Here is a 25,787-nt window from a genome sequence, read left to right as displayed (position 1 = left end):
AAAAAACCTTCTTAATATAATGTAAGATTGGACAGCTATGCAGATACTCATTTCTTATTTTAATATGCTATGTCGAAGAATATCTGATGAAAACATGGCCTACTATTCCTATTTTTTGTAATATTGGTAGCTATGCACTTATTTGTTTAGAAAGATCGCTCGAATTGTCATATAAAATATTAAAATGTAAAATAAAAAATGAATTGAGAGACTCTGTATGCTTGTGACCTTATCAAAGATTGAACGGCGGAGTAAGAAACAAATAAATACAATGGATTTGATTTAACGTTGAAACACGTGCCAGTAGAAATTCGTTAAAATGTAAACATATGATCTAAGAAGGATTGCATAATAAGTCAGAAAACAGAAACTTGTCACTGGAATACTCGTGCGGCGATGCATGTACAATTTTAAGTACTTGTGTGAACTGTTAAGATGTAAAGTAGCTGTTCCCATGAAATCTTTGGAAATGTTTATCGATTTTGTTTGATGCTAAAACAAAACATGGCGGGGTGTTGGTGGCTGTGATGGGAGAAGGGAATTTTGATAGCAATGAGTTGTTTGTTTATGTTATTTGTTCGTTAGAGATTTAAAAACAGTAATGACAAACAAAGATAAAGACGTGTTGTTCTAATCGATAATCATTTCACCACAGTGGGAGTGCAATTTGGTGCTTTCTTTTCTTTTGTTTGTTAATATATGTCAGTACCATGGGTCTCGATTTCGATGTGTTGGAATTTTGTAGGAAGTTACGCACTTCCAAACAACCACCTTATGAATGTCCTCTTCCTGAATGTGGTAGAGTTTACAAAAGTCTTTGTGGTTTGCAGTACCATTTGGTGAATTTCGACCATAATGCTTCATCGCCGCAGACTTCCATACCTACTCCTGGTAATTCAGTTTTATCAAAAGTTACACAGAAATTACGGTTTTTTTTTTGTTGAGCTGGTAATGAAGTTCGTTTTTGTTGCAGGAAGGAAAAAAAGCCGGGGATCTCATATCACTCGTACTCCAACAGCAACGTCGGATTTGCTCACCACTCCAACAAGAGAGGGCCTCACATATGCAGAAGCTCAAAAAATGGTTGAATTTGAGGTCGACGGAAAAATTAGTAGAGTTAGTATCCATGAACCACTACCGATTTTATCGAAGGAGGAATACGAAGAAACATTTGGAAATAATGAAGATATGGTGAGAAGTTTTTTACATTCTGCCAAGCATTGTTTAAGCCATTGCTATAGAATGCATAATGAGTGAGGTTGAGCCATCTCATTGTCATTGAACCACCCTAAGATGTCCACTTCCAAACGGAGACATGAAGCTGTTCATTGTCGTTTGCAGTTGGAAAGCGATTTATGAATTTTCATTGTTCTACGTTTAAAATTTTGTTTTATGAAATTAATCGTCGATTACGTTTGGTGTATTTTCATTTTGTCATATATTTAATGACATTTTTTTGTCTTGTTGCACTTGGGCAAGATTCCAAGAGGTGCAGTTTGTAACCAGTGTTTGATAGAAGTCGGCTGCTGAAGTTAACCATTAATATGACATCAGGTTGGAGAAATTGAATCTAAAATAAAATAATTTTGTCTTGGGCAGTTTTAACTCGTATTTGGTTCACAGTACAGAAAATATTCTAAAACAGCAGCATTTTATTCTGGTCTTCATACATTTTACATTGCTTATGTAATGAATTCTGGCTTCATGTATGACTTCTGTAAGTTATTGCCATTTGATTCACTGTTGACAAAGAGAATTGGCTTGGATGGCTTCCTATTAACTTTTATTTATTAATATGGGACAGGAAGAAATCACAAGATTCCAGCTGAATGTAAGTATTTGCAACCCTGTTGTCACCACAAAACATGTTGTATATTTCTTAACACGTTGGCAGTTGGTAAATGATGTAATATATTGAAGACCGAATGCGGTTCGGAAGCATTTGTTTGAGGTCAAAGAAGTTATTTTACGTGTGTTTAATGCTATAGAAAACAGTGAGGAAAATTGTTAGGTCTGGCCAGGGATTCAAAGTTCAGCGGTCATTCTTCGTACACATCATCCGTGTGTAGAATATCAAGGGGGTAAAATGATGTCCTGTCACACACTACACTGTGATTTGTGGGGTACAGAAGTAAATAGACACTAACAAGTGTATAATATGTGACAAATCAAATCTGATGCAGTCTTTTTTGTTTTTTGTATTCAGCATGTAAAGTGAGATTTCAAGAATCGTCTCTGGTTTGCTGCTGTGCCATTTCTTAACATAACTGATTTTGAAATATTGATTCTTGATGCCATCAAAATGGCAGACATGAACCACTCATTAAAACCCAGTATGTCTAAAATACACATTGTAACAAGAAGTATAGCTTTCTGTGATATAACATTCAGTGGTTTCCTCAACCCTCCATCCACCCCCTCACTCCTCCCCCTCCTCTTCCTCTCTCAAGGCATCATCATTACTCACAACTAATGCCACTATTGGTAGTTTCAGCTGACTCCTAATTTTATGTTGTGATTCTTCTGTTGTATGCAAATATAGTTCAAGTAATATTGGGTCTAGTAAACAACACAGACCATTGGTAGGCATAATTCTTTGAAGTGTGACCTATGTTACATAGATGGTCTGATGAAGAGCTATTTGTTTTGTGTGTATGTTCTATATTATTTAATAATATGTCATCAGCGTTGACTTAGATTGTGCTGTTTGCTAGACTACATGGGTCATTAGAGACTGTGATCCATTGGCAGGAACTGTAGTATAGAGTGTGTTTTATGATAGACTTAAACTTTTTTTGATGGAATTGTGGCTTACAGACTTATGTGTAGACCTATGCCTAGGTCTGGTTGAAAAGTTATATTTTGCTTGCGAGTTGGCAAAGCCAGTGAACGGATCATTACTGTTTATCATCATTATTTAGTTTTCCATGCATTGCACATTCTCTGCATAGGCCTATATTTATGTCCATGGCCAATATCCCTACTTTCAGATATTTCTGGAATTAATAAACAATGCAATTCTGTACTGACAAACTGATGACATACATATATTAAAGCCTAAAGAATACTTCTCCAAATCACAACCAAGCTATAACCTTCCAATCTAACCTATCACTCAGTCTGTGCTGTACTTCTGTCTGTCACCTCAACCTACATTACACCTATCTGGAAAAAAGCACAGGTGACTCCTGTATAAGTGAAGGGTAGAAGTACGGACCTTCAAAATAACAGGCCAATATCCTTTACATAAGTATGATTTAGAATTCTTGAATGTATTCAAAGTTTGAATGCAATAAATTACAGAAAAGCTTACACCCACAAACCAGCACAGGTCTGGAAAGCAATGCTTGTGTGAATCTGAGTTTGTTCTGTTCTCACAAGGTATCCAACAAACCATGAATGAAGGCAACAGGCAGCCATATTCCTAGGTTTCTGGAAAGCATTTGATACATAGCAAACTGTTAGTGAAGGAGAAAACATATAGAATCGGTTCTCAAACATGTGAGTCTCTTGAAGATTTCTTAAGTAATTGGTCAAGAGACAAGTGTATAATCAGGAGTGCTCCAGGGAAGCATGGTAGGACAGCTGTTGTGATAAATTATCTGATGGATAGGGGAACTGTTATCTGTGATTGCTGATAGCACAGTGATATACAGGAAAGTATCATTGTTGAATGACTGTAGAAGGTTACAGAATGATTTATATAGAACTTTCCTTTGGTGTGATAAATGGCCGCTTGCTTTAAATGTATGAAATGTAAGTTAATGCAGGTGAATAGGTGAAACAATCCTGTATATTTGAATACAGTATTAGTTGTGTGATGCTTGACACAATCATATTGATTAATGGAAACAGTAGCTCATCTATAAAGGAAACTTGAGTGTAAAACACAAGTGTGATCCATTCTTCAGTACAGCTTTGGTCGTTTGAAATCCCCACTATGTCTGATTAAAGGAAGACAAGGCAGTGCAGGTGTGTGTGTGCAAGCGCCTATATATACAGGGTGAAGCAAAATTTACACACTCGGGCTTCACAGCGCGACTCCTCGCACACCAACAATAAAAAAGTCTCTCTCACAAAATTTTGGCCGGTGAGTACATCCGGCAGAAAAAGGATGTTAAAGAGTGGCAGTCTGGCAACACTGTAACCACATGTATGGTAATACGTCTGTCACCATGTATTAGTCATGCTATACACTTGGTGCAGTGGATAGAGTTTTGGGTTAGCATGCAGGAAGTCAGGGGCTCGACCCTGGGTTGGGACACATTTCTTTTATGTGCTGATTTCATTCTGACATTTCATACTGTAATATACAATGTTTCTTCAATTTACAACATTTTGTAACACTGAACATAACAAAGACGTGGTTAGGCAAATAAGAAATAGACGGTTGAAACGAATGACCTGTCATAGGACAGAATAACTACAAAAACAATGTCAATTTCGAGTTGCTAAAGATGATAGCACAATACAGTAACACAACGTGTACTTGTCATTTATACTACATGTAAAATGAGCACTCAGATGCCACACATTACAAATCAGTGACAATAGTAATGTCCATTTTGATGACCACATGACCTCCACAACAGATTATGTTATCCACAGAACAACAGATGCTCAAAGTGACATTCCTGCACGTCCGAGCATTGCACAACCCACAGATCATACAGCTGTGGACCCTTCGCAGCAAAACTGCGTCCACAGTAACAAGAGCAGCGTGAACATGTGCAACCAATTCTTCCACATTCATGGGCGGAGTAAACTACGTGTGCTCCTTCAGGTGTCCAACAGGAAGAAATCCAGGCGATTTAGGTCAGGTGAATGTGGTATACAACTGGGCCTCCACATCTGGGCCATTTCCCTGAAATGTTCTATCCAAATACTGTTGCACATTAATCCCAGAGTGTGGAGGTGCACCATTATATTGGAACCATATCCTCCACTAAAAAGGTAGTGGAACATCTTCCAGCGACACGGCAGGTTGTTTGAGAGGAATGCATGATGCCTTTGTGCAGTCAACCGGTCAGGCAACATGTAAGAGTCGAAACACCTGTAGCTCAATATTCCTGCCCAGACGTTTATACCAAAGTGAAATTGATATCCACGGTCGTCGGTGATGTACGGATTAACCTCACACCAATGGTGGACATTGTGCATATTTAAGACTCCCTTACAAGTAAATGCTGCTTCATTCAACCATATTATGGTTTTCGTGAAGTTATTCTTGGTTTCCTGTTGTTGGAACCAGTCACAGAATTGCTTCCACTAATAGCGATCTATAGGACGCAGGTGTTGCGTGAAAAGCATAATGATAGGCGTGCAGCCCATGCTCGTGCAGCACATTAACAACTATGTGTAGCAAGACACGCAGCTGCCTTGCTACGCTACACGTAATTTGCTGAGCTGCTTCTTGGTGCATGACCTCAAGAACAACTTACTCAGTAGCTTGAGTGCAGCGAGTCCATGGGGAGACCTCTGTCACACAATGGTGGAAAGAGAGAACCTGACTCTCAAAGATGCAGCTCCAGATTACGAAACACATTTTCACCTGGATGGCGTTGCCGAGAATATCTAGCACCATATTCATGAGCGGTAACATCAGTCTGGTTATCAGATGCACCAAGGACCAGAAGCATATCCACATATTCATCATTTGTGTATGCCATACGTCTGCCGCACTGGTTTAGAGGCTTATAATGAGAAAATTAGATACACATGTACATTGGAGTCAGTCACCAGCGTGTTACTCCGCTTGCAACTAATCCCTGTCTGGTGGACAGCGCATACAGTATAAACACACCGTCAGTCCTGTGCACTGTTTCACCTAACGCGGATTGTCCCTCCGACAGATATTGTTCTGCATGATTCATCCCAACACCGCTAATTGTGAAATGTTTGGTTTCGAATTACACTGTTCCCCTTATGGTAATAGGCATGTTTCCACAGTCTCATCGACAGAATAATAATAATGATAATAATAATAATAATGCATTGAGATACACTATGTGATCAAAAGTATCTGGGCACCTGGGTGAAAATGACGTTCAAGTTTGTGGCACCCTCCATTGGTAATGCTGGAATTCAATATGGTGTTGGCCCACCCTTAGCCTTGATGTCAGCATCCACTCTCACAGGCATACATTCAATCAGTTTCTGGAAGGTTTCTTGGGGAATGGCAGCCCCTTCTTCATGGAGTGCTGCACTCGGCGGAGGTATCTAAGTCGGTCACCGAGGCCTGGCACGAAGTTGTTGTTGTTGTTGTTGTTGTCGTCGTCTTCAGTCCTGGGACTGGTTTGATGCAGCTCTCCATGCTACTCTGTCCTGTGCAAGCTTCTTCATCTCCCAGTACCTACTGCAACCTACATCCTTCTGATCTTCTTTGTGTATTCATCTCTTGGTCTCCTTTTACGATTTTTACCCCCCACGCTGCCCTCCAATGCTAAATTTGTGATCCCTTGATGCCTCAGGACATCTCCTACCAACCAATCCCTTCTTCTAGTCAAGTTGTGCCACAAACTTCTCTTCTTCCCAACCCTATTCAATACCTCCTCATTAGTTACGTGATCTATCCACCTTATCGTCAGCATTCTTCTGTAGCACCACATTTTGAAAGCTTCTATTCTCTTCTTGTCCAAACTATTTATCGTCCATGTTTCACTTCCATACATGGCTACACTCCATACAAATACTTTCAGAAAAGACTTCCTGATACATAAATCTATATTCGATGTTAACAAATTTCTCTTCTTCAGAAACGCTTTCCTTGCCATTGCCAGTGTGCATTTTATATCCTCTCTACTTCGACCATCATCAGTTATTTTACTTCCTAAATAGCAAAACTCCTTTACTGCTTTAAGTGTCTCATTTCCTAATCTAATTCCCTCAGCATCACCCGATTTAATTTGACTACATTCCATTATCCTCGTTTTGCTTTTGTTGATGTTCATCTTATATCCTCCTTTCAAGACACTGTCCATTCCGTTCAACTGCTCTTCCAGGTCCTTTGCTGTCTCGGACAGAATTACAATGTTATCGACGAACCTCGAAGTTTTTACTTCTTCTCCATGAATTTTAATACCTACTCCGAATTTTTCTTTTGTTTCCTTTACTGCTTGCTCAATATACAGATTGAATAACATCGGGGAGAGGCTACAACCCTGTCTCACTCCTTTCCCAACCACTGCTTCCCTTTCATGCCCCTCGATTCTTATGACTGCCATCTGGTTTCTGTACAAATTGTAAATAGCCTTTCGCTCCCTGTATTTTACCCCTGCCACCTTCAGAATTTGAAAGAGAGTGTTCCAGTCAACCTTGTCAAAAGCTTTCTCCAAGTCTACAAATGCTAGAAATGTAGGTTTGCCTTTTCTCAATCTTTCTTCTAAGATAAGTCGTAAGGTCAGTATAACCTCACGTGTTCCAACATTTCTACGGAATCCAAACTGATCTTCTCCGAGGTCCGCATCTACCAGTTTTCCATTCGTCTGTAAAGAATTTGCATTAGTATTTTGCAGCTGTGACTTATTAAACTGATAGTTCAGTAATTTTCACATCAGTCAACACCTGCTTTCCTTGGGATTGGAATTATTATATTCTTCTTGAAGTCTGAGGGTATTTCGCCTGTCTCATACATCTTGTCCACTCCTGGGGCCTTATTTCAACTCAGGACTTTCAGTGCTCTGTCAAACTCTTCACGCAGTATCTTATCTCCCATTTCGTCTTCATCTACATCCTCTTCCATTTCCATAATATTGTCCTGAAGTACATCGCCCTTGTATAGACCCTCTACATACTCCTTCCACCTTTCTGCTTTCCCTTCTTTGATTAGAACTGGGTTTCCATCTGAGCTCTTGATATTCATACAAGTGGTTCTCTTCTCTCCAAAGGTCTCTTTAATTTTCCTGTAGGCAGTATCTATCTTACCCCTAGTGAGATAAGCCTCTACATCCTTACATTTGTACTCTAGCCATCCCTGCGTAGCCATTTTGCACTTCCTGTCGATCTCATTTTTGAGACATTTGTATTCCTTTTTGCCTTCTTCACTTACTGCATTTTTCTTATTTTCTCCTTTCGTCATTTAAATTCAGTATCTCTTCTGTTACCCAAGGATTTCTACTAGCCCTCGTCTTTTTACCTACTTGATCCTCTGCTGCCTTCACTACTCCATCCCTCAAAGCTACCCATTCTTCTTCTACTGTATTCCTTTCCCCCATTCCTAACAATTATTCCCTTATGCTCTCCCTGAAACTCTGTACAACCTCTGGTTCTTTCAATTTATCCAGGTGCCATCTCCTTAAATTTCCACTTTTTTGCAGTTTCTTCAGTTTTAATCTACAGGCCATAACCAATAGATTGTGGTCAGAGTCCACATCTGCCCCTGGAAATGTCCTACAATTTAAAACCTGGTTCCTAAATCTCTGTCTTACCATTATATAATCTATCTGATACCTTTTAATATCTCCAGCATGCTTCCATGTATACAACCTTCTTTTATGATTACTGAACCAAGTGTTAGCTATGATTAAGTTGTGCTCTGTGCAAAATTCTACCAGACGGGTTCCTCTTTCATTTCTTAGCCCCAATCCATATTCACCCACTATGTTTCCTTCTCTCCCTTTTCCTACTACCGAATTCCAGTCACCCATGACTATTAAATTTTCGTCTCCTTTCACTACCTGAATAATTTCTTTTATCTCATCATACATTTCATCAATTTCTTCATCATCTGCAGAGCTAGTTGGCATATAAACTTGTACTACTGTAGTAGGCATGGGCTTTGTGTCTATCTTGGCCACAATAATGCGTTCACTATACTGTTTGTAGTAGCTTACACACACTCCTATTTTTTTATTCACTATTAAACCTACTCCTGCATTACCCCTATTTGATTTTGTATTTATAACCCTGTATTCACCTGACCAAAAGTCTTGTTCCTCCTGCCACCGAACTTCAGTAATTCCCACTATATCTAACTTTAACCTATCCATTTCCCTTTTTAAATTTTCTAACCTACCTGCCCGATTAAGGGATCTGACATTCCACGCTCCAATCCGTAGAACGCGTTTTCTTACTCCTGATAACGACGTCCTCCTGAGTAGTCCCCGCCCGGAGATCCTAATCGGGGACTATTTTACTTCCGGAATATTTTACCCAAGAGGACACCATCATCATTTAATCATACAGTAAAGCTGCATGCCCTCGGGAAAAATTACAGCTGTAGTTCCCCTTGCTTTCAGGCCTTCACAGTACCAGCACAGCAAGGCCGTTTTGGTTAGTGTTGCAAGGCCCGATAAGTCAATCATCCAGAGTGTTGCCCCTGCAACTACTGAAAAGGCTGCTGCCCCTCTTCAGGAACCACACGTTTGTCTGGCCTCTCAACAGATACCCCTCCGTTGTGGTTGCACCTACGGTACGGCCATCTGTATCGCTGAGGCACGCAAGCCTCCCCACCGACGGCAAGGTCCATGGTTCATGGGGGGAGGAAGAATTGTAGTAGGGATAACAAATATTTGACTTTGGTTTATTGGGAGAATTTTAGCAAAATACGATTCATCTGTGAAGGAGGCTGCACTTAGGACACTAGTGTGACCCTTTGTTGGAGTCTGTTTGAATGTTTAGGATCCACATGAGGTCAGATTAAAGGAAGATGCCAAAAGAATTCAGAGGCAACCTACTAGATTTGTTACTGGTAGGTTTGAACAACATGCAAGTATTACAGAAGTGCTTTAGCAACTCAAATGGGAGTCATGGGAGGGAAGGCAACTTCCTTTTCAAGGAGCACTACTGAGAAAATGTAGAGAACCAGCATTGGAGGCTGACTGCAGAACAATTCTACTACCGCTAACATACATTCTGTGTAAGGACCGTGAAGGAAAGATTAGAGCTTGTGTGGAGGCAAATAAACAGTCATTCTTCCCTTACCCTATTTGCGTGTGGAACAGGAAATGAAATGACTAGATCCGAGTCGGCGTAAGTTGATCCCTGACAGTTGGAGATGGCAGCTTCACGGACCTACATCAACCGATACTGTAATGCAACTTTGTAAATGTCTCTGTGGCAATGCCTCAGTGTTGTCAGATCTCTGTAGACAGCTACTACTATTTGCACTTGCAGCTGTCAGTGCTTTGCGGTTGAAAGCTGGCAACAGGGCTGTGAGCTGTTGGGGATCATCTTATACTGTCTAGAATGTAATAGTGGTACAGGATACTGTCCACCATGGCCGTACAGTGGCTTGTGGAGTATGTAAGTAGATGTAGATTCTTTTAATGTATTCCATTTGAGTTTGTTAATAATCTTTTTATGTCTCTATGTTGTAGCAATATATTGTAGAGCAGTTTTGTTTTATTTATTTCTCAGTGTTCAGTATTGTGTATCATTCTGTCATTGGCAGTTAGATTTGACTCGTTGAAAAATAAAACTGATCAAAACAAGAAATTTAATTACACATTCCAGTATTCTTTGTGATTGATGACAATTTATCGTCTTTTCTGTTTGTAGTGTTTCATGTGTTGATGATGCAAATTTCTTTCTTTGATGTAAATTATCTGTTTGCTAAGGCTTAAAGTGTATGTACAGTTATATTAGTTGCAACAGGAAGATTTTGTGTTGCTCAGTTTCTTGGTATATTTTCTTAGTGTGGCACCCATGGCACAAATGATGGGAGAACTAGCACTGCAGAAGAAAAAGTAAAACTACCAGAACCGTGTTTCACAATTCTTGATAACTACAACATAAGTGATGCACCACCACGACCAAATTCGTACATCAGGTAAGTGAGAAATTATTTCAGTAATGCTATCATATACTGAATCTGTCTTTCTACTACATTGCCCCCTTCCCCTTTTTTTCATTTTTTCTTTGACTACAATACTGTCCCTAGAAGCTGTCCGATAAATGGAATCAAATGTAGACTGCTAATGATTGATGTGAAAGTGACAGTATAGGAATCTTTTGGTGTGTTATTCAATAATGTCTCCTTACATTTATGTTCGATGTATTATGTGCTTTAATCACATTGGTACCCCAGTCTAAAACATCAAGTGAGTGCACTTGCTGTCTTGAAAGTTGCCGTCGTACATCAGGAGCACACTTATTCCTCCAAGCAGTCAGAAAGCAAGTTATCTCTGAACGTGAGGCACACTTGTAAGTATAATATTTTTCAGTGTCCACATATACACCATGGTTATGCTGACAGTGCTGCCATTTGACCATGAACATCTTGATCTGAAGATTGTTATTTGGTCAAAACTTATCACAAAAAGAAGTGCAATATTGACTGCTTCAAGTTCATTTATTTGCTTCTATGCCATGGCTGTTAAAAATTCATAGACCCAACTGTGACTGTGAGTTCTCACAATTCTCCGATTACTCTCAAGAATGACATTCATAGATTAAAGTATGGTATTGAATCATCACCCCTAAAATCTTGGTTGTAGTGATGGTCTGATCTGTAATGCAGCCCAAGGTCTATGTTAGGGTAAGAGGGTGACAATTTGACAATTTGGTTGCGATTTGGCTAAGGCAATGAATGTAATATCATAAAATCTGAGTGAGATAACAAATTGACAGGTAGTGAAGCCTGATCCATTCCTCATTGGAAAAATGTGTGTGTGTGTGTGTGTGTGTGTGGGGGGGGGGGGGGTGTCCAAATGTCATGAATAAGATACATGCCACTGAATAGTAATAATTTCAGTTCTAATAACTTCTAAGTTTGTTGGGCGTCATCACCTGTGTAAAGATGTCATTTACTCTCCGTGGAGATGAAAATGGCAATGGTGTTCACTGCACTTTTAATGGCAGTAGTTGTATTTACTCTTGTGATTGTTGCTCTGTGTTTTGACTACCAAAGAATACCTTCCACCGACAGATATTTTTAAATTTTTTTTTAGTTCCATTTTCAGAAGTACACTATTTAATGACAATTGAAACATTCTCTCATAATTTTTTGAAAATGCTTGTGTAGTGAATACTTGAGATTTTGGTAGTCACTGTTTAGAAGACTGCTGTGTTATTCTTCTCGAACAGCAACAACATTTTCATTACACATTTTGCACACAGATACCATATTTTTCTATTGAACATGTGTAATGATGTGGCATTACTGTCACACAACTTTAAACTGTGGCCTGCATCACAGTATCCTGCCATTCTATCCAATCCATGGATGTCTGTCTGAGTCCTCTGACACCCAGCTTTTCCGTGTCTTCTTCAACTCCATCCACCCATCTTGTTCTGGGGCGTCCCCTTCGCCGTCTGCCTCCAGCCTTGCCATCAAAAATCCTCTTACATGCTCTGTGATCTTCCATTCTGACCACGTGCCCTGCCCACTGCAGTCTTCTTATTTTAATGCTAGTAACAATGTCAGGTTCTTCAAAAAGGTGTTGTAGCACCTTTCTCTCCCATATGCTAAGGATCCTTTCCTCATTTACAGTCATGGTCCACGTTTCGGCACCATACATAACAACTGGTCTTATAATTGTTTTGTAAATGAGGATTTTGGATTTATGTGATAGGAGCGAACTCCTAAGCATGGGTAATGCGGCAAAGTAGCATCTGTTACCTGCTGCTATTCTGGCTTTCACCTCACTGCCAATGTCATTTGTCTCAGTGATAGTCGACCCAAGGTACTTGAAGTCTGTCATCCTTTCAAACTCCCTGTCGGCTATCCTGAGATTTGGTAGGTTTTGTTGGTTGGTCGTTGCCATATACTTGGTCATTTCGATGTTGACTGTCAGTCCAAGTTCCCTTGTACCTTTCTACAGTTGTTGATAGGCTTTGCGTAGCACAGCAGTGTTTCGTGCGAGTAGTGCCACCTCATCAGCATAGGCCAGGTACTGCAGTGAATGATTTAAGAAGGTTCCTCCTTTATTTAACTCTATCTGACTTACGACTTTTTGTAGGCAAAGTTTGAAGAGGACATATTATCACCCTGTCTAAGTTCCTTCTTCACTTCCACTTCTTTGGAGGTTTCGCCCTTATTTTTACTTTACATTTGGTTTCGCTGAGGGTCATCATAGAAAGTTTAATGAGCTTCTTATGTATCCCAGCCTCTTCCATTACATTCTTCAATGCCACTCTTGAGATGCTATCATAGGCTTGTTTAAAGTCGATATAAAGCTGGTGTATTTTAATTTGGTATTCGTAACCTTTTTCAAATAGTATGTGCAATGTTAATATCTGGTCAGTTGTTGACCCATTTTTTTCTAAAGCCACTCTGATAGTCTCCAACTCTCTCTTCCACATATGGAGTAAGCCTGCTGGTTAGAATCTTGGAGAAAACTGTGTATGTAATATTTACTAAGGAGATTCCTAGATAGTTCTGGCAGTTTAATTTATCTCCTATTTTTATGTATAAGGCACATTATAGTTGTTTTCCACTCCAGTGGCATGCTCTCCTCTTGCCAGATATTCAGTATTTTATGAATTGTTTTCCACAGCGTTTCTCCACCATACTTGAGAAGTTCGGCCCGGATCTGATCTTCTCTAGGTGCCTTATAGTTTTTTAAGGTCTTGATGGCTTGCATCACTTCCCCCAGTGTAGGCTCTGGTGTTAAAACCTCTGGTCCGTAGTTAGTTAGTTCCACCTGTTCTTTTCGTTCTAACCCTTCCACTTCTGGGTTCAGTAACTCTTGGAAGTATTCTGCCCACCTGTCAAGTATTTTATTACTCTCCCCTATCAAATCCCCTTCTTTGTTCCTACACATATTTGTTCTGGCGTGGAACCCGGTCTTTCCTTCTTTAATCTTTTGGTACATTTCACGACTTTGCTTCTCTTCTCCTAGCTGTTCAATTTCTTCCAGTTTTTTCTTTTCTAGTGCTCTTTTCTTCTGTCTGCAGACCCTCTTTGCTACAGTGCACTTTTCATTATATTCATTCAGATTTGCTCGAGTTGTTCTCTGCAATAATTTCATTTGTGCTATATTACGTTCCTCAATTCTTCTCATACATTCTTCATCAAACCAATCTTCCTTTCTTTGAGCCCATTCATGTCCTAAAACCTCTCCAGCTGCCTCAAGGATTGCAGTCTCACATTACTTCTATATGTTCATTTGATGTGTCGGTCTCATTCTTAATCCTCTCTTCTATTTTCATCTGATACGCTCTCTGTATTTCTTCTAACTTCAGTTTCTTAATGTCAAACTTTTTTTTCATGTGGCCTTTTTGTTTACTCTATAGTGAGATCCTTTGTCTATATTTAATTCTCACTAGATGGTGGTCTGAATTGCAGTCAGCTCCACGTTGGCTCCTAACATCCATTATGTCTGCTCCGTGTCTCCAGTCAATCGATATATGATCTATCTGATTTCTGGTTTGTCCATCATGTTTCTTTGTGTATTTTTTTTTATGTGGGAAACATGTACTGCCAACAGTCATGTTTTTGCTTATAGCAAAATCTACAGCCCTAAGTTCATTGTCGTTTGATATTTCATGGATGCTATGTCTTCCTATGGTTGGCTGAAAGGCCTCTTCTTTTCCTATTTTTGCATTCAGGTCTCCTATTAATATCTTGACATGTTTGGGAGTCTGATCATACCGTTGTTCTACCTTGCCGTACAACTCGTCCTTTTGTTGTTCATCTTCCTCCTCTGTGGGTGCATGTACATTTATGATTGTAATGTTGAAAAATTTTCCCCTTAATCTTAATACGGACATCCGTTCATTGATTGGTTGGAAGCACATCACCGCATGTTTCAGTTCTTTAGCGACCACAAAACCTGTTCCAAAGGTATTCATCTTTTATGTCACTCCCCTTTCACCTAATTTCTTGGAGAGCCATTATTTATATACTGTAGTTGTTTACTTGTGTTAGCAGCTGACGTAGGGCTCCGGCTTGGTATAGGCTCCGCACATTCCATGTTCCTATGTACATGTCTCTTATCCTTTTTTTGTTTGTTGGGGTAGTCATCGAAATATCCGTCCGGCTTATTGCTTTGCTAGCATTCGCAACAATTGGTGTTTTACAGGGGAGATTTTTCATCTTCCGCCCAACCATTTGCGGGGCTGCCCCTCACAGCTCACAGGGTAGCTGGCTCCGTGTTCAGGGGAGCATCCTTAGCCTTGTAGATCCCTCTACCAACTGCAAGGCAGCAGGTGATTTGTATTGGGTTTACTCCCTTAGGGAGACTGGCTTCACCACGCCTCTAGAGCCCTCCCTGCCCTATGGTGTAGGATGTTAAGAATGATAAGAGAGAGGGATAGGTTTAGGATAGGATTGGACAGGAGACAGTAGATAGGTTGTTGTGGGAGACACTTCGTCTAGCTCCTCCCCATTGGCCTGTCCGGCACGGATGGCCCTGCTGGTAGCTATGCTACCGCCGGCATAGCCCTCTGGATCCAGAGCGCACAAACCACCTTGCTCGCACAGGCAGTGCTACGTTAAGGCGGTGTCCCCTGAGGAGGGAATTTTGGTAATACTGTTCAGATTTATACCCATGTATCCTTCATTTGAGTTATTTATCAGTGAGTGCCCATTAACTTTTTTATAGAGAACTATTTTATCCAGCAAAGAAAACATTCAACACTATGTTTTCCTGAATTACAGGTTCATTGAGCGATCAGCAGAAGAGATGGATGCAGAAGTAGAGTATGACATGGATGAAGAAGACTGTGCATGGCTTAGTATCATTAATGAGAGACGAGCAGCTGCTGGGCTTACAGATGTGCCTGTTGATACATTTGAGTTGCTAATGGATCGTTTAGAAAAGGAATCCTATTTCCAAGTGAGTTTTGTAATGCAATGGTTTTAGATTTGGTTTTGCATTATAGTATAAATGAAGATCTCTCTCTGTTAATAAGAATAATTTCGGGTGAAAATTGAGATGATATATTCATTACATACAGAGAAAATGTCAGTTACCAGTTTTATTTTTCTACTAGCATATTCTTTTGCTTCTTTAAAATTTTTATGGCTGTAGCCATATATTTTCTGCATGCCACGTATTGATGTATCACCATTTTTACACCATCAACATTGTGTAAAATATTTAGTCACATTGTTTGAAACAAATTAAACTAGAACATTTCTTGGACTTGACAATAACACAGCCACACCTTGGGACAAACTCTCCAACACGATGATATTTGCTTTAATAAGAACAAACACAAGTTATGGAATATAGTACTGTATAGAGCAATATGTAAGACACAGTTTGTGCATAGCACTGTACACTTTGACTGGATAAAAGTAATACAGAGTACAGGATAGGCCGAGCACTTATTTGAAATCGCTTAAATAATCCTGTTTCCTTGGCGGCTCACCAGAGCGTGCCAGGGGAGCAACCTTTGTGGCCTCTATAAGTGAGCCTCTGAACTGTATGGATATGCAACCTCTGAAATTGCGTGTGTCATGAGTGAATGTACATCGCTGCTCCCTTGTAGGGGGTGGGACAACTACAGAGATGCATACAAACACTTAAGCACAGAAAAATTGCATGGTACAGGAAAAATGATTGGTACCAAAAAAAGGCACTGTTACCAAAAAAGAAGTGGTTCTTGAAAAAAGCACTGATCTCACAAGGCAGTGAGATTACGAATCACGGAAAACACCAATGACGATGCTGATGTCCATTTCATCACCTGACGACAGTGACTGCTGCAGCATGTGATGGACAGGAGCCAGTGAGTAGGGGTGGGAGGGATGAGGGGGGGATTTGGCATGCCATCTCCCCCCTCGTGAGAAGCCACAGGGCAGGACGGGGGTAGCGTTCCCGTAACAACGTCCTTGTTTGAGGTTAATGGTAGCACATGAGATGATGGGCGCACGGGACCCAGCAGTGGAGGCAGCAGGAGTGATGTCAGTTGCAGTGAGGGATGCACCGGCAATGGCGGTCAAGGAGAGGAGCAGAGACAGGAACCAAGGACAGCTATCTACAGGCAACAACCCCCCTGCGTTGTGAACTGGCCCACCTGTGACTCGGGAACAAGCATTGACAGGGGTGGAGTAGACAGTGGACCATGCAGAACAGATCCCACCATGCGTGACCTCAATTAGTCCAAGTGACAAGACATCTCCCTGTGTAGGGTGCAGACAATGCACAGGTGCGGGCCCCAGCAATGCTTGACGATGGCAGGGGCCCAGTTTTCCAGACGGGCGCACTCGGCTATGAGCATTGTGGAGCCTGCAGATGCAGCGTCTGATGCTGCAGGTGGAGGTGCGTCCATGGTTGGTGTCTGTGTAGCAGCTCCCCACCCATATACTACCTTTCTGTCCCCTTCCCTGGCCCTTACAGATTGCTGCTTGCATCCAATGTGATAGGTGCATTCCAGCCCGAGATGCTCTAGTTGAGGGTTGTGTGTGCATGATGTGTGCATGCTCGTGTATGTGAATGGTGTGTGTGTCTCTTACTGACGAAGGCTGTGGCCAAAAGCTGTATGTGAGTGTCTTTTAATTATGCCTATCTGCAGCTTGGCATGTCTTCTTTATGGTAAGTACTAATCCGTCTTTTCCTACATTTTTTATATTCCTACTTGGAGTTTCCATTTTTCTATTACTAAGGATCTGTTTATGTTGCTGTATTAGTGCAATACAGTAATTTGGCGTGTTGTGACAAATGCATTCTTAGCAATATGAACAGTCAGGTTACAATTGCATCATTGTAGTACATTGAGCAATATTTGGACTGTTACACATGCCAGGCCTCTGATAGTTGCTGCTCATTTCATTTAATAACACAGAAGATTGTTTAATAGCTGACCGTTGATGGACGAAAGGTAGTATTAATCCTCCATCCTGTTTGACTGTTTTAGCATCTGGTGGAGAAGAAGCCAAACTTAGAAACAACAAAATGTGTGTGGGCTGGGCAAATGCCCAAGTACTTGCAGAGTTTTTACTGCTAAAATGTATAATTTACCAATTGAAATTGGGATGGCATGATGATACTCCTGATATTAAGAGGTAGTAAACATTACTTAAACGGACATATATCATTCAACACACACACACACACACACACACACACACACACACACACACACACACAGAGTGAGTGTAGAACAGCTGTGTGGTGACAGCTGGTAAAAAAAAAAAATCGTTGGGTCATCACCTTGTAACGTAATACACTTAATAATGTGTGTCAAATCTCTGAATATTATTGAAGAATTCTTATTGATAACAAAATTATACTGATTGTTGAAAATACTATGTATTACTGTTATTAAAAATTTTGCAGTAGACTGACAGAAACTATCCCAAGTAAGCCTAGAAACAAGTTTCAAGAACTAACTTTATATGTTAAATCTATGAATATATTACAACTGCCTACCAACTGCTTCTGAAGGGATAGTGCGAGCTGGATTAGATTAATTATAGATCGCATAGAAGAGTTTAAACAGTCATTATACTCACATGCCATAAGTGAATGGAATGGAAAGAAACCCTAGTAAGTGGTAAAATGCACTGTCACGCATTTCACAGTAGTTTGCAGAGTTTTGATGCAGGTGTATTAAATAGCTGGTATGTGTTTCTTGATGATAAATGAGTTCTTAAATGTTAAACTGTTTTCAGTGGGGGCAGGGGGGCTTTATTGTGAGATGTTGCGACATTTGAGGCAGATCATAGTTTATTGCGACTCATCAGTTGACACTTAAAAATTCACAAATTCCCAGGCATTTTTGAGTTTTCGATATTTGCCCAGACATTTATCCTGCCATTTACTCCAGCTTATAAATGCTCCTGCATTTTACTCCAGTATCTCTAGCCTGATAAATGTGACCTTGAAAAGCTCTTGGTGATTGCAGTGCCTCTGGTGAAGAGAGATGCAGACAAAATTTTTACAGTTTGCGTCCAGTGGATTAATTTTGGACTTAAACAGATCGTCATCTGAAATAACTTCACGTTGTCTGGACCTAAAAAAATTAGAAAGCACTTTAGACATAATACTAATCGAGTCTTTATCATGTTACATATATTTCATTGTGGTAGTTAGCCTTACAATTCGTGTGTTAGCTAAAATGAAAATTATGGCCAAACTGCTATACCCTTTTTTATGAGTTACTTTTCATACGTCGGAAAACATGAGATTTTCCCGAATTTGACATTTAAGAAGATACTGGTTATTGGAAACACTGTGTATTATAGTTATTAAAATATTTGCAGTGGACAGACAGAAACTATCCCTAAAAAGCCTAGAAACAAAATTTGAAGAACTAACTCTAAATGATGAATCTAGGAATATAGTACAGCTCCCTACCAATTGCTTCTGAAGGGATAGTGAGGAATGGATTAGATTAATTATAGAGTGCACAGAAGAATTCAGTCAGTCATTATACCCACCTTCCATAAGTGAATGGAGTGCAAAGAAACCCTAGTAAGTGGTAAAATGTGTTGTACCTTCTGTCTCTGTTTTGCAGAGTTTCAATGCAGATGTAGATTTATGGCCCTGTGGTTACCTCGCTGATTGGTTAAGTAGCATGGAATTGTTAATGCAGAGATGAATGTTGAAAACCTAACTGTGGTGCTTAGCCCAAGGTAAGTTTAGGATGGATGGTAACAGTCTGATTGTGAGTTGGCAAACCCAACATGCGTGAAAGCAAAAAATCTGGTTGTGTTGATGGACCAGTCTGTGTCATAGCTTGAGGTCTAGGTTAGGTTTGAAGGTAACATTTCAACATTTAGGTGTTTAACAATAATTACGCCATTTGAAACATGTTTCAAGTATTTGTCCTGAAGTATTGATTTTGATACACCATTAAGCATGTCTAGACATACTTCACAGTATAAAATTTCCGCTAAATGGGAACTGACATATTAGTAACGGAGCATTATATTTTTATTACACGTATGTCATTGCATATTGCTTGTTTTGTAATTTCTATCTGTACAACTATGCTGTATCTTGACAATGGTCTGCTATTGATATAATAATGTACACTTTATATTGTACAGTTTGTAAGTGGAGCTACAGCCAATAAACAGTTAATATTTGCTTTCTGTCTGTGATGTCAGTTATGTCCTCTTTGGCTACATTGAGAAGTAAATAGTTTGGAGGTGTTTGTATAATGATAGGTTTCTAACCTCTTGTGAGTTTTCATACTGAGTTTCTAAAATGAGAAAGTGAATTGAATTGGAATTTTTCTTCAGTTTGAAAGTCGAGAAGCAAATTCTAAATTGGTGCCTGGCTAGTGGTTTTATTGCTGAAGAGAGAATGTGTGATTTGTGCCAATAACTAATGAAGCTGATGCTGAAGAAGAATGTGAGCGACAATGTTATATGGTGCTCTTACATAAAAGGAAATAATCAGTAATAGAATCAATGCTCAATAAGGAAAGGTTCCTGGTTTGCACGTAGCAAACTATCAGTAGCCACCATTTTACAGCTGATGTACTTTTTGGTGTTTAAATTTAACAGCAAATATATTTCTTATGAGTTGCAACATGACAGTCAGTGCATAGTTGATTAAAAGTAGTATTGTATAGAAGTTTGTATGTGTATGTATTTAGAGAAAATAAACTTAGTGGGAAGGATGTAATTGTGGAAACAGGTGAATCCCTGGTTGGGAGAGAAAATAATGTAGTAGGGCAAGTTGCTTCATATGTGTCATAGTAGTTGCATGGTGTATCTTTCCATTTGCGGCTACCAGTAAATCTTTGACTGAACCATCAAGCATGCCAATTTTAATTTTCCATTTTTCCATCTGTCTCCAGCATTGTCACAGGTTCTGGCAATCAAGGAAAATCAGGGAATTTCAAATGTATCAGGGATACTTGAAAAAAACATAACACTGGAAAAACCTCGTTTTTGTCTCAGTAGCATGAAATTGTTTGATTACTGAGATGCTATGCATCATCGCTGGCAGGCACAGCTGAGTACATGCGCTGCTTCCCTACTCTCTCATTCTTACTGTTTCTGCCCTTCCCACCCCTCCCCTCAGCTTGCAGTCAGTGTTGTCACCACTACTTGTTGCTGGCCTAGTAGCTGCCGATGACAGGCAGGGGGCGTAAGGAGTGGTTTGTTTAGATCTCATTCTCATAGCTTGTTGACAAAGTGTCTGGAGGCAACATTCAAGTGTGCATGAGTTATGTCTGAGTGTGTGAATGTGTATGTGCTCTTGTTTTCTGACAAAGGCTGTGGCCAAAAATTAACTTGTGAGAGTGTGATAGTCTTTTCTGTGTGCCTGTCTGTGGCTCAGCAATCATCTTTACGGTGAGTTGGTACCTGTCCTCATTAGTACTGATCCTCAGAGTATTTGCGCAAGTTACCTGTGATGATCACCGCAGTCTCATTTCATCGACATGGTGTCTGTGACACATGAATAGCTGGCCACATGAGTGGACTTCCACAATGGGCCACAACTGCAGGCCATTTTTGCCTGTATCTCTTAACAGATCGGCCCTGCTGATCTGAAGCCCATAGTTTCCCAATAATGTTCAGGCCCTGCGTGTTGGATCTAGTGGATCTGCGCAGGCTAGATCTGTCTGTGTGCGGCACATTGTGGTGGATTTTTTTGGTTTATCCTGGCATCCAGGACTGTGGTGCTCCTCGGCAGCCAAGAGGCCGCGGATGATAAATTTCATGAATTGCAACTATCTCACTGCAAGCACTTCGTACAGTGCGGCATTTTATACACATTTTTATTTATTCTAGTACGTTTTGGCACTTCAAAAGTAGTTTATATATTTGAAACTATAGATGAGAAGAAGAAAATTGTGGCAGTCGATGGCAGTTTGTACGCTATGTACTCCTGTATTTTTTGAAATAAAAGTCACACAATACTTGTAGAATAATAGACCTAATACAGTGGGTAATAACCAACAATAAAGACATGGTAGAACCAACATTTTATTGGCTGTCACCTGTAGTGTTGGTTTACACAACTCTTCCCCACCTTACACATTTTTTTCAAGAGGTCTACTTTTTTCTGAGGTTATTTCTGAAAGAAAAAATATTTTAAATCTGTCTTGCAACTCCAACAAAATGCATGTTTTTGCCGCCAAATGTATTTCGCTTTATTGAAATAAAATAACATGAAATGAAACGTGGAATGACACAGTCAAGGCAGCCTGTAAAAGGAAAAAGAAGGCATATCAAAAATGGCTAAATACTAGAACTTAGGTAGACAGAGAAAGTTATATTGAAGAAAGAAACAAAGCCAAACAGATAATTGCAGCATCCAAGAAGAAATCTTGGGAAGACTTTGGAAACAGGTTGGAGGCTATGGGTCGAGCTGCTGGAAAACCATTCTGGAGTGTAATTAGCGGTCTTCGAAAGGGAGGTAAGAAGGAAATGACAAGTATTTTGGACAGGTCAGGAAAATTGCTGGTGAATCCTGTGGATGCCTTGGGCAGATGGAGGGAATATTTTGAAGAGTTGCTCAATGTAGGTGAAAATACGATCAGCAATGTTTCAGATTTCGAGGTAGAATGGGATAGGAATGAGGATGGAAATAAAATCACATTTGAGGAAGTGGAGAAAATGGTCAATAGATTGCAGTGCAATAAAGCAGCTGGGGTGGATGAAATTAAGTCGGAACTCATCAAATACAGTGGAACGTTGGGTCTTAAATGGCGACACAGGATAATTGAAATGGCCTGGGAGTCGGGACAGGTTCCATCAGACTGGACAGAAGCAGTAATCACACCAATCTTTAAACATGGAAACAGAAAAGATTTAACAACTACAGAGGTATCTCTTTAATCAGCGTTGTGGGTAAAATCTTCTCAGTTATTGTTGAAAGGAAAGTGCGAGTATTAGTTGAGGACCAATTGGATGAAAATCAGTGTGGGTTTAGGCCTCTTAGAGGTTGTCAGGACCAGATCTTTAGCTTACGGCAAATAATGGAGAAGTGTTATGAGTGGAACAGGGAACTGTATCTATGCTTTATAGATCTAGAAAAGGCATATGACTGGGTTCCTAGGAGGAAGTTATTGTCTGTTCTACGAGATTATGGAATAGGAGGCAAACTTTTGCAAGCAATTAAAGGTCTTTACATGGATAGTCAGGCAGCAGTTAGAGTTGACAGTAAATTGAGTTCATGGTTCAGAGTAGTTTCAGGGGTAAGATAAGGCTGCAACCTGTCTCCACTGTTGTTCATATTATTTATGGATCATATGTTGAAAACAATAGACTGGCTGGGTGAGATCAAGATATGTGAACACAAAATAAGCAGTCTTGCATATGCGGATGACTTAGTTGTGATGGCAGATTCGATTGAAAGTTTGCAAAGTAATATTTCAGAGCTAGATCAGAAATGTAAGGAATATGTTATGAAGATTAGCATCTCCAAAACGAAAGTAATGTCAGTGGGAAAGAAATATAAACGGATTGAGTGCCAAATAGGAGGAACAAAGTTAGAACAGGTGGACAGTTTCAAGTACTTAGGATGCATATTCTCACAGGATGGCAACATAGTGAAAGAACTGGAAGCGAGGTGTAGCAAAGCTAATGCAGTGAGTGCTCAGCTACGATCTACTCTCTTCTGCAAGGAGGAAGTCAGTACCAAGACTAAGTTATCTGTGCACTGTTCAATATTTCGACCAACTTTATTGTATTTGAGCGAAAGATGGGTGGATTCAGGTTACCTTAACAACAAGGTTGAGGTTACGGATATGAAAGTAGCTAGGATGATTGCAGGTACTAGTAGATGGGAACAATGGCAGGAGGGTGTCCGCAATGAGGAAATCAAAGAAAAACTGGGAATGAACTCTATAGATGTAGCAGTCAGGATGAACAGGCTTAGATGGTGGGGTCATGTTACACGCATGGGAGAAGCAAGGTTACCCAAGAGACTCATGGGTTCAGCAGTAGAGGGTAGGAGGAGTCGGGGCAGACCAAGGAGAAGGTACCTGGATTTGCTTAAGAATGATTTTGAAGTAATAGGTTTAACATCAGAAGAGGCACCAATGTTAGCACTGAATAGGGGATGATGGAGGAATTTTATAAGGGGGCTATGCTCCAGACTGAACGCTGAAAGGCATAATCAGTTTTAAATGATGATGATGATGATGATGATGATGAAATGAAACGTATATACCATTTTTATTGCTTTCTCCATCTAAAAACAGTTCATTACAAAAGATGTTGATGTTAGTACTTAAGATTTTTGCACACGCGTTTAGAAATACAGAAGTCCTTACATTCTTTTGTCGACTTATGTGTTTACTTACCCTTGAAATCTCAAAACTTCTCAGGGAAAAATTCTAAAACTTGTCTGGAAATCAGAGAAACATCAAGAGAATTTCACTTGGGGAAACTTGTGGTAAATCTGGTCTCAGTTTATGTATGAAGGACATAGTAACATTTCCTCTCTAGTTGGGATTATTTCTGGCAGTTGTGAGCACAAAATTTTTGTCTCAGTGTTGACTTTGAAATATTTTGTCTTTTTTTAAAAATTGGTGAAAAAGAAAGATGTGAATAAGTAATAACAGAAGAAGAAAAATGAGACTAAAATACCCTGAAGCAGTAAGATGAGACTTATAACTGATGCCTGCTAGTAGTAATGTTGATAGGATGTTTCATGTTGTGTTGTGATATTCAAGTAAATAAAAAAGAAACATTTTGGTATCGTTAGTTAGGGTTTTTTTTTTAATCAACGTGATTGGAGCAAATTCTGCTCACATTTTATTTTATTTTTTTCTCATTTAGTTTTCTATAGTGTTCAGTGACTGGTTGTCAAATAATGACAAAACACAGCCCATAGTTAACTCCAGTTTAGGTTAATTCTTAAGAGTATGAACATGTGACACAACCCCATCCCACTACTCCTCTGGTAATTCTACTTATTCCGTACTTATTTCTCATGTCTCTTGGGATTGGCCCTCTTATTCTTGTTGAGCCATTCTTAACATATTAGTGTCATTTCAGAGTGCAGTCCCATCATTTTCAGGTCATTTTATAGAGTCCTTCACCACATATTTTGATTTTTGTATGTCAAGTACTGCTCTTGTCTTTGAGGTTTGCTGATGAAATTGTAAGTCTGTCCGAAATAGCGAAGCACATTGAAGAGCAGTTGAACGGAATGGACAGTGTCCCCCAATGAACATCAACAAAAACAAAATGAGGATAAAATTTGGCAGGTTAAATCAAATGATGCTGGATGGAATTACATCAGGAAATGAGACACTAAATAGGATGACATATACTATTTGGGCAATAAAATAATTGATGATGGCTGAATTACACAAGATATAAAATGTACGCTGCAGTTGCAAAAGAAGCATTTCTGAAGAAGAGAAGTTTGGTAACATTGAATCTAAATTTGTGTCAGGAAATCTTACCTGAAGGTATTTTCCTGTAGTGTAGTCTTGTACAGAAGTGAGGCGTAGACAATAAGTAGTCAGATAAGAAGAGCGTATCCTGTTCACACAAATATAGGCCACAACTAAACTTTTGGCACAAGGTTAAAGTAAATCTCGAATACAGAACACACTACTAAATTAACTCTGATTGCGGAGTACTACTACTACTCCTACTAAGTATGAGGTCTGTTTAAAAAATTCCAGAACATTCATAATTTCATGCCAATGATGCATTGGAGCAAAATGTGGTTGGCATCCCTGCACACACACACACACACACACACACACACACACACACACACACACACACGTGTGTGTTTAATGTGTAACTGCTGGAAGATTCATTGTGCTGTGTCTGTTAGTCATTGTTGAGTGCTGTATTGAGTAGAACATTGTGTCGCCCAGTTTGCGAATTTCAAGATGGCTGGACAGAAGTTAAAGATGACCCCGTTCAAGGCCCCCTTTGGCATCTAGCGATGACGGTCATGTCAGGTATGACATGAAATTGTGCATGCCAATCGAAGGTTGACTGTCAGAGAGATTGCAGAAGAATGTAA

The 25,787-nt window shown here is 39.8% G+C and overlaps 1 protein-coding gene across 5 annotated transcripts in view; it reads left to right on the top strand.

Moving 5' to 3' along the window:
• The first annotated feature begins 314 nt into the window (after window positions 1-314).
• The window catches only part of LOC126283944 (peregrin), a 242,985-nt gene continuing 217,512 nt past the window's right edge, over window positions 315-25,787 (top strand). For 2 of the 5 annotated variants that reach the window (XM_049982348.1, XM_049982346.1), the window contains exons 1-4: window positions 359-891; window positions 974-1,191; window positions 10,635-10,768; window positions 15,542-15,719. In XM_049982348.1, coding sequence (XP_049838305.1) covers window positions 711-891; window positions 974-1,191; window positions 10,635-10,768; window positions 15,542-15,719 — 711 coding nt within the window. In that variant the 5' untranslated portion in view covers window positions 359-710. Of the gene's footprint in view, window positions 892-973; window positions 1,192-10,634; window positions 10,769-15,541; window positions 15,720-25,787 lie in introns of all 5 variants that reach the window. The other 3 variants (XM_049982347.1, XM_049982351.1, XM_049982350.1) reach the window with 2 other exon arrangements.

The sequence above is a fragment of the Schistocerca gregaria genome, chromosome 8, assembly GCF_023897955.1.
Source record: "Schistocerca gregaria isolate iqSchGreg1 chromosome 8, iqSchGreg1.2, whole genome shotgun sequence".
Taxonomy (NCBI): domain Eukaryota; kingdom Metazoa; phylum Arthropoda; class Insecta; order Orthoptera; family Acrididae; genus Schistocerca; species Schistocerca gregaria.
The sequence above is the reverse complement of the archived record's forward strand: the minus strand, read 5'-3'. Positions and strand labels throughout refer to the sequence as shown.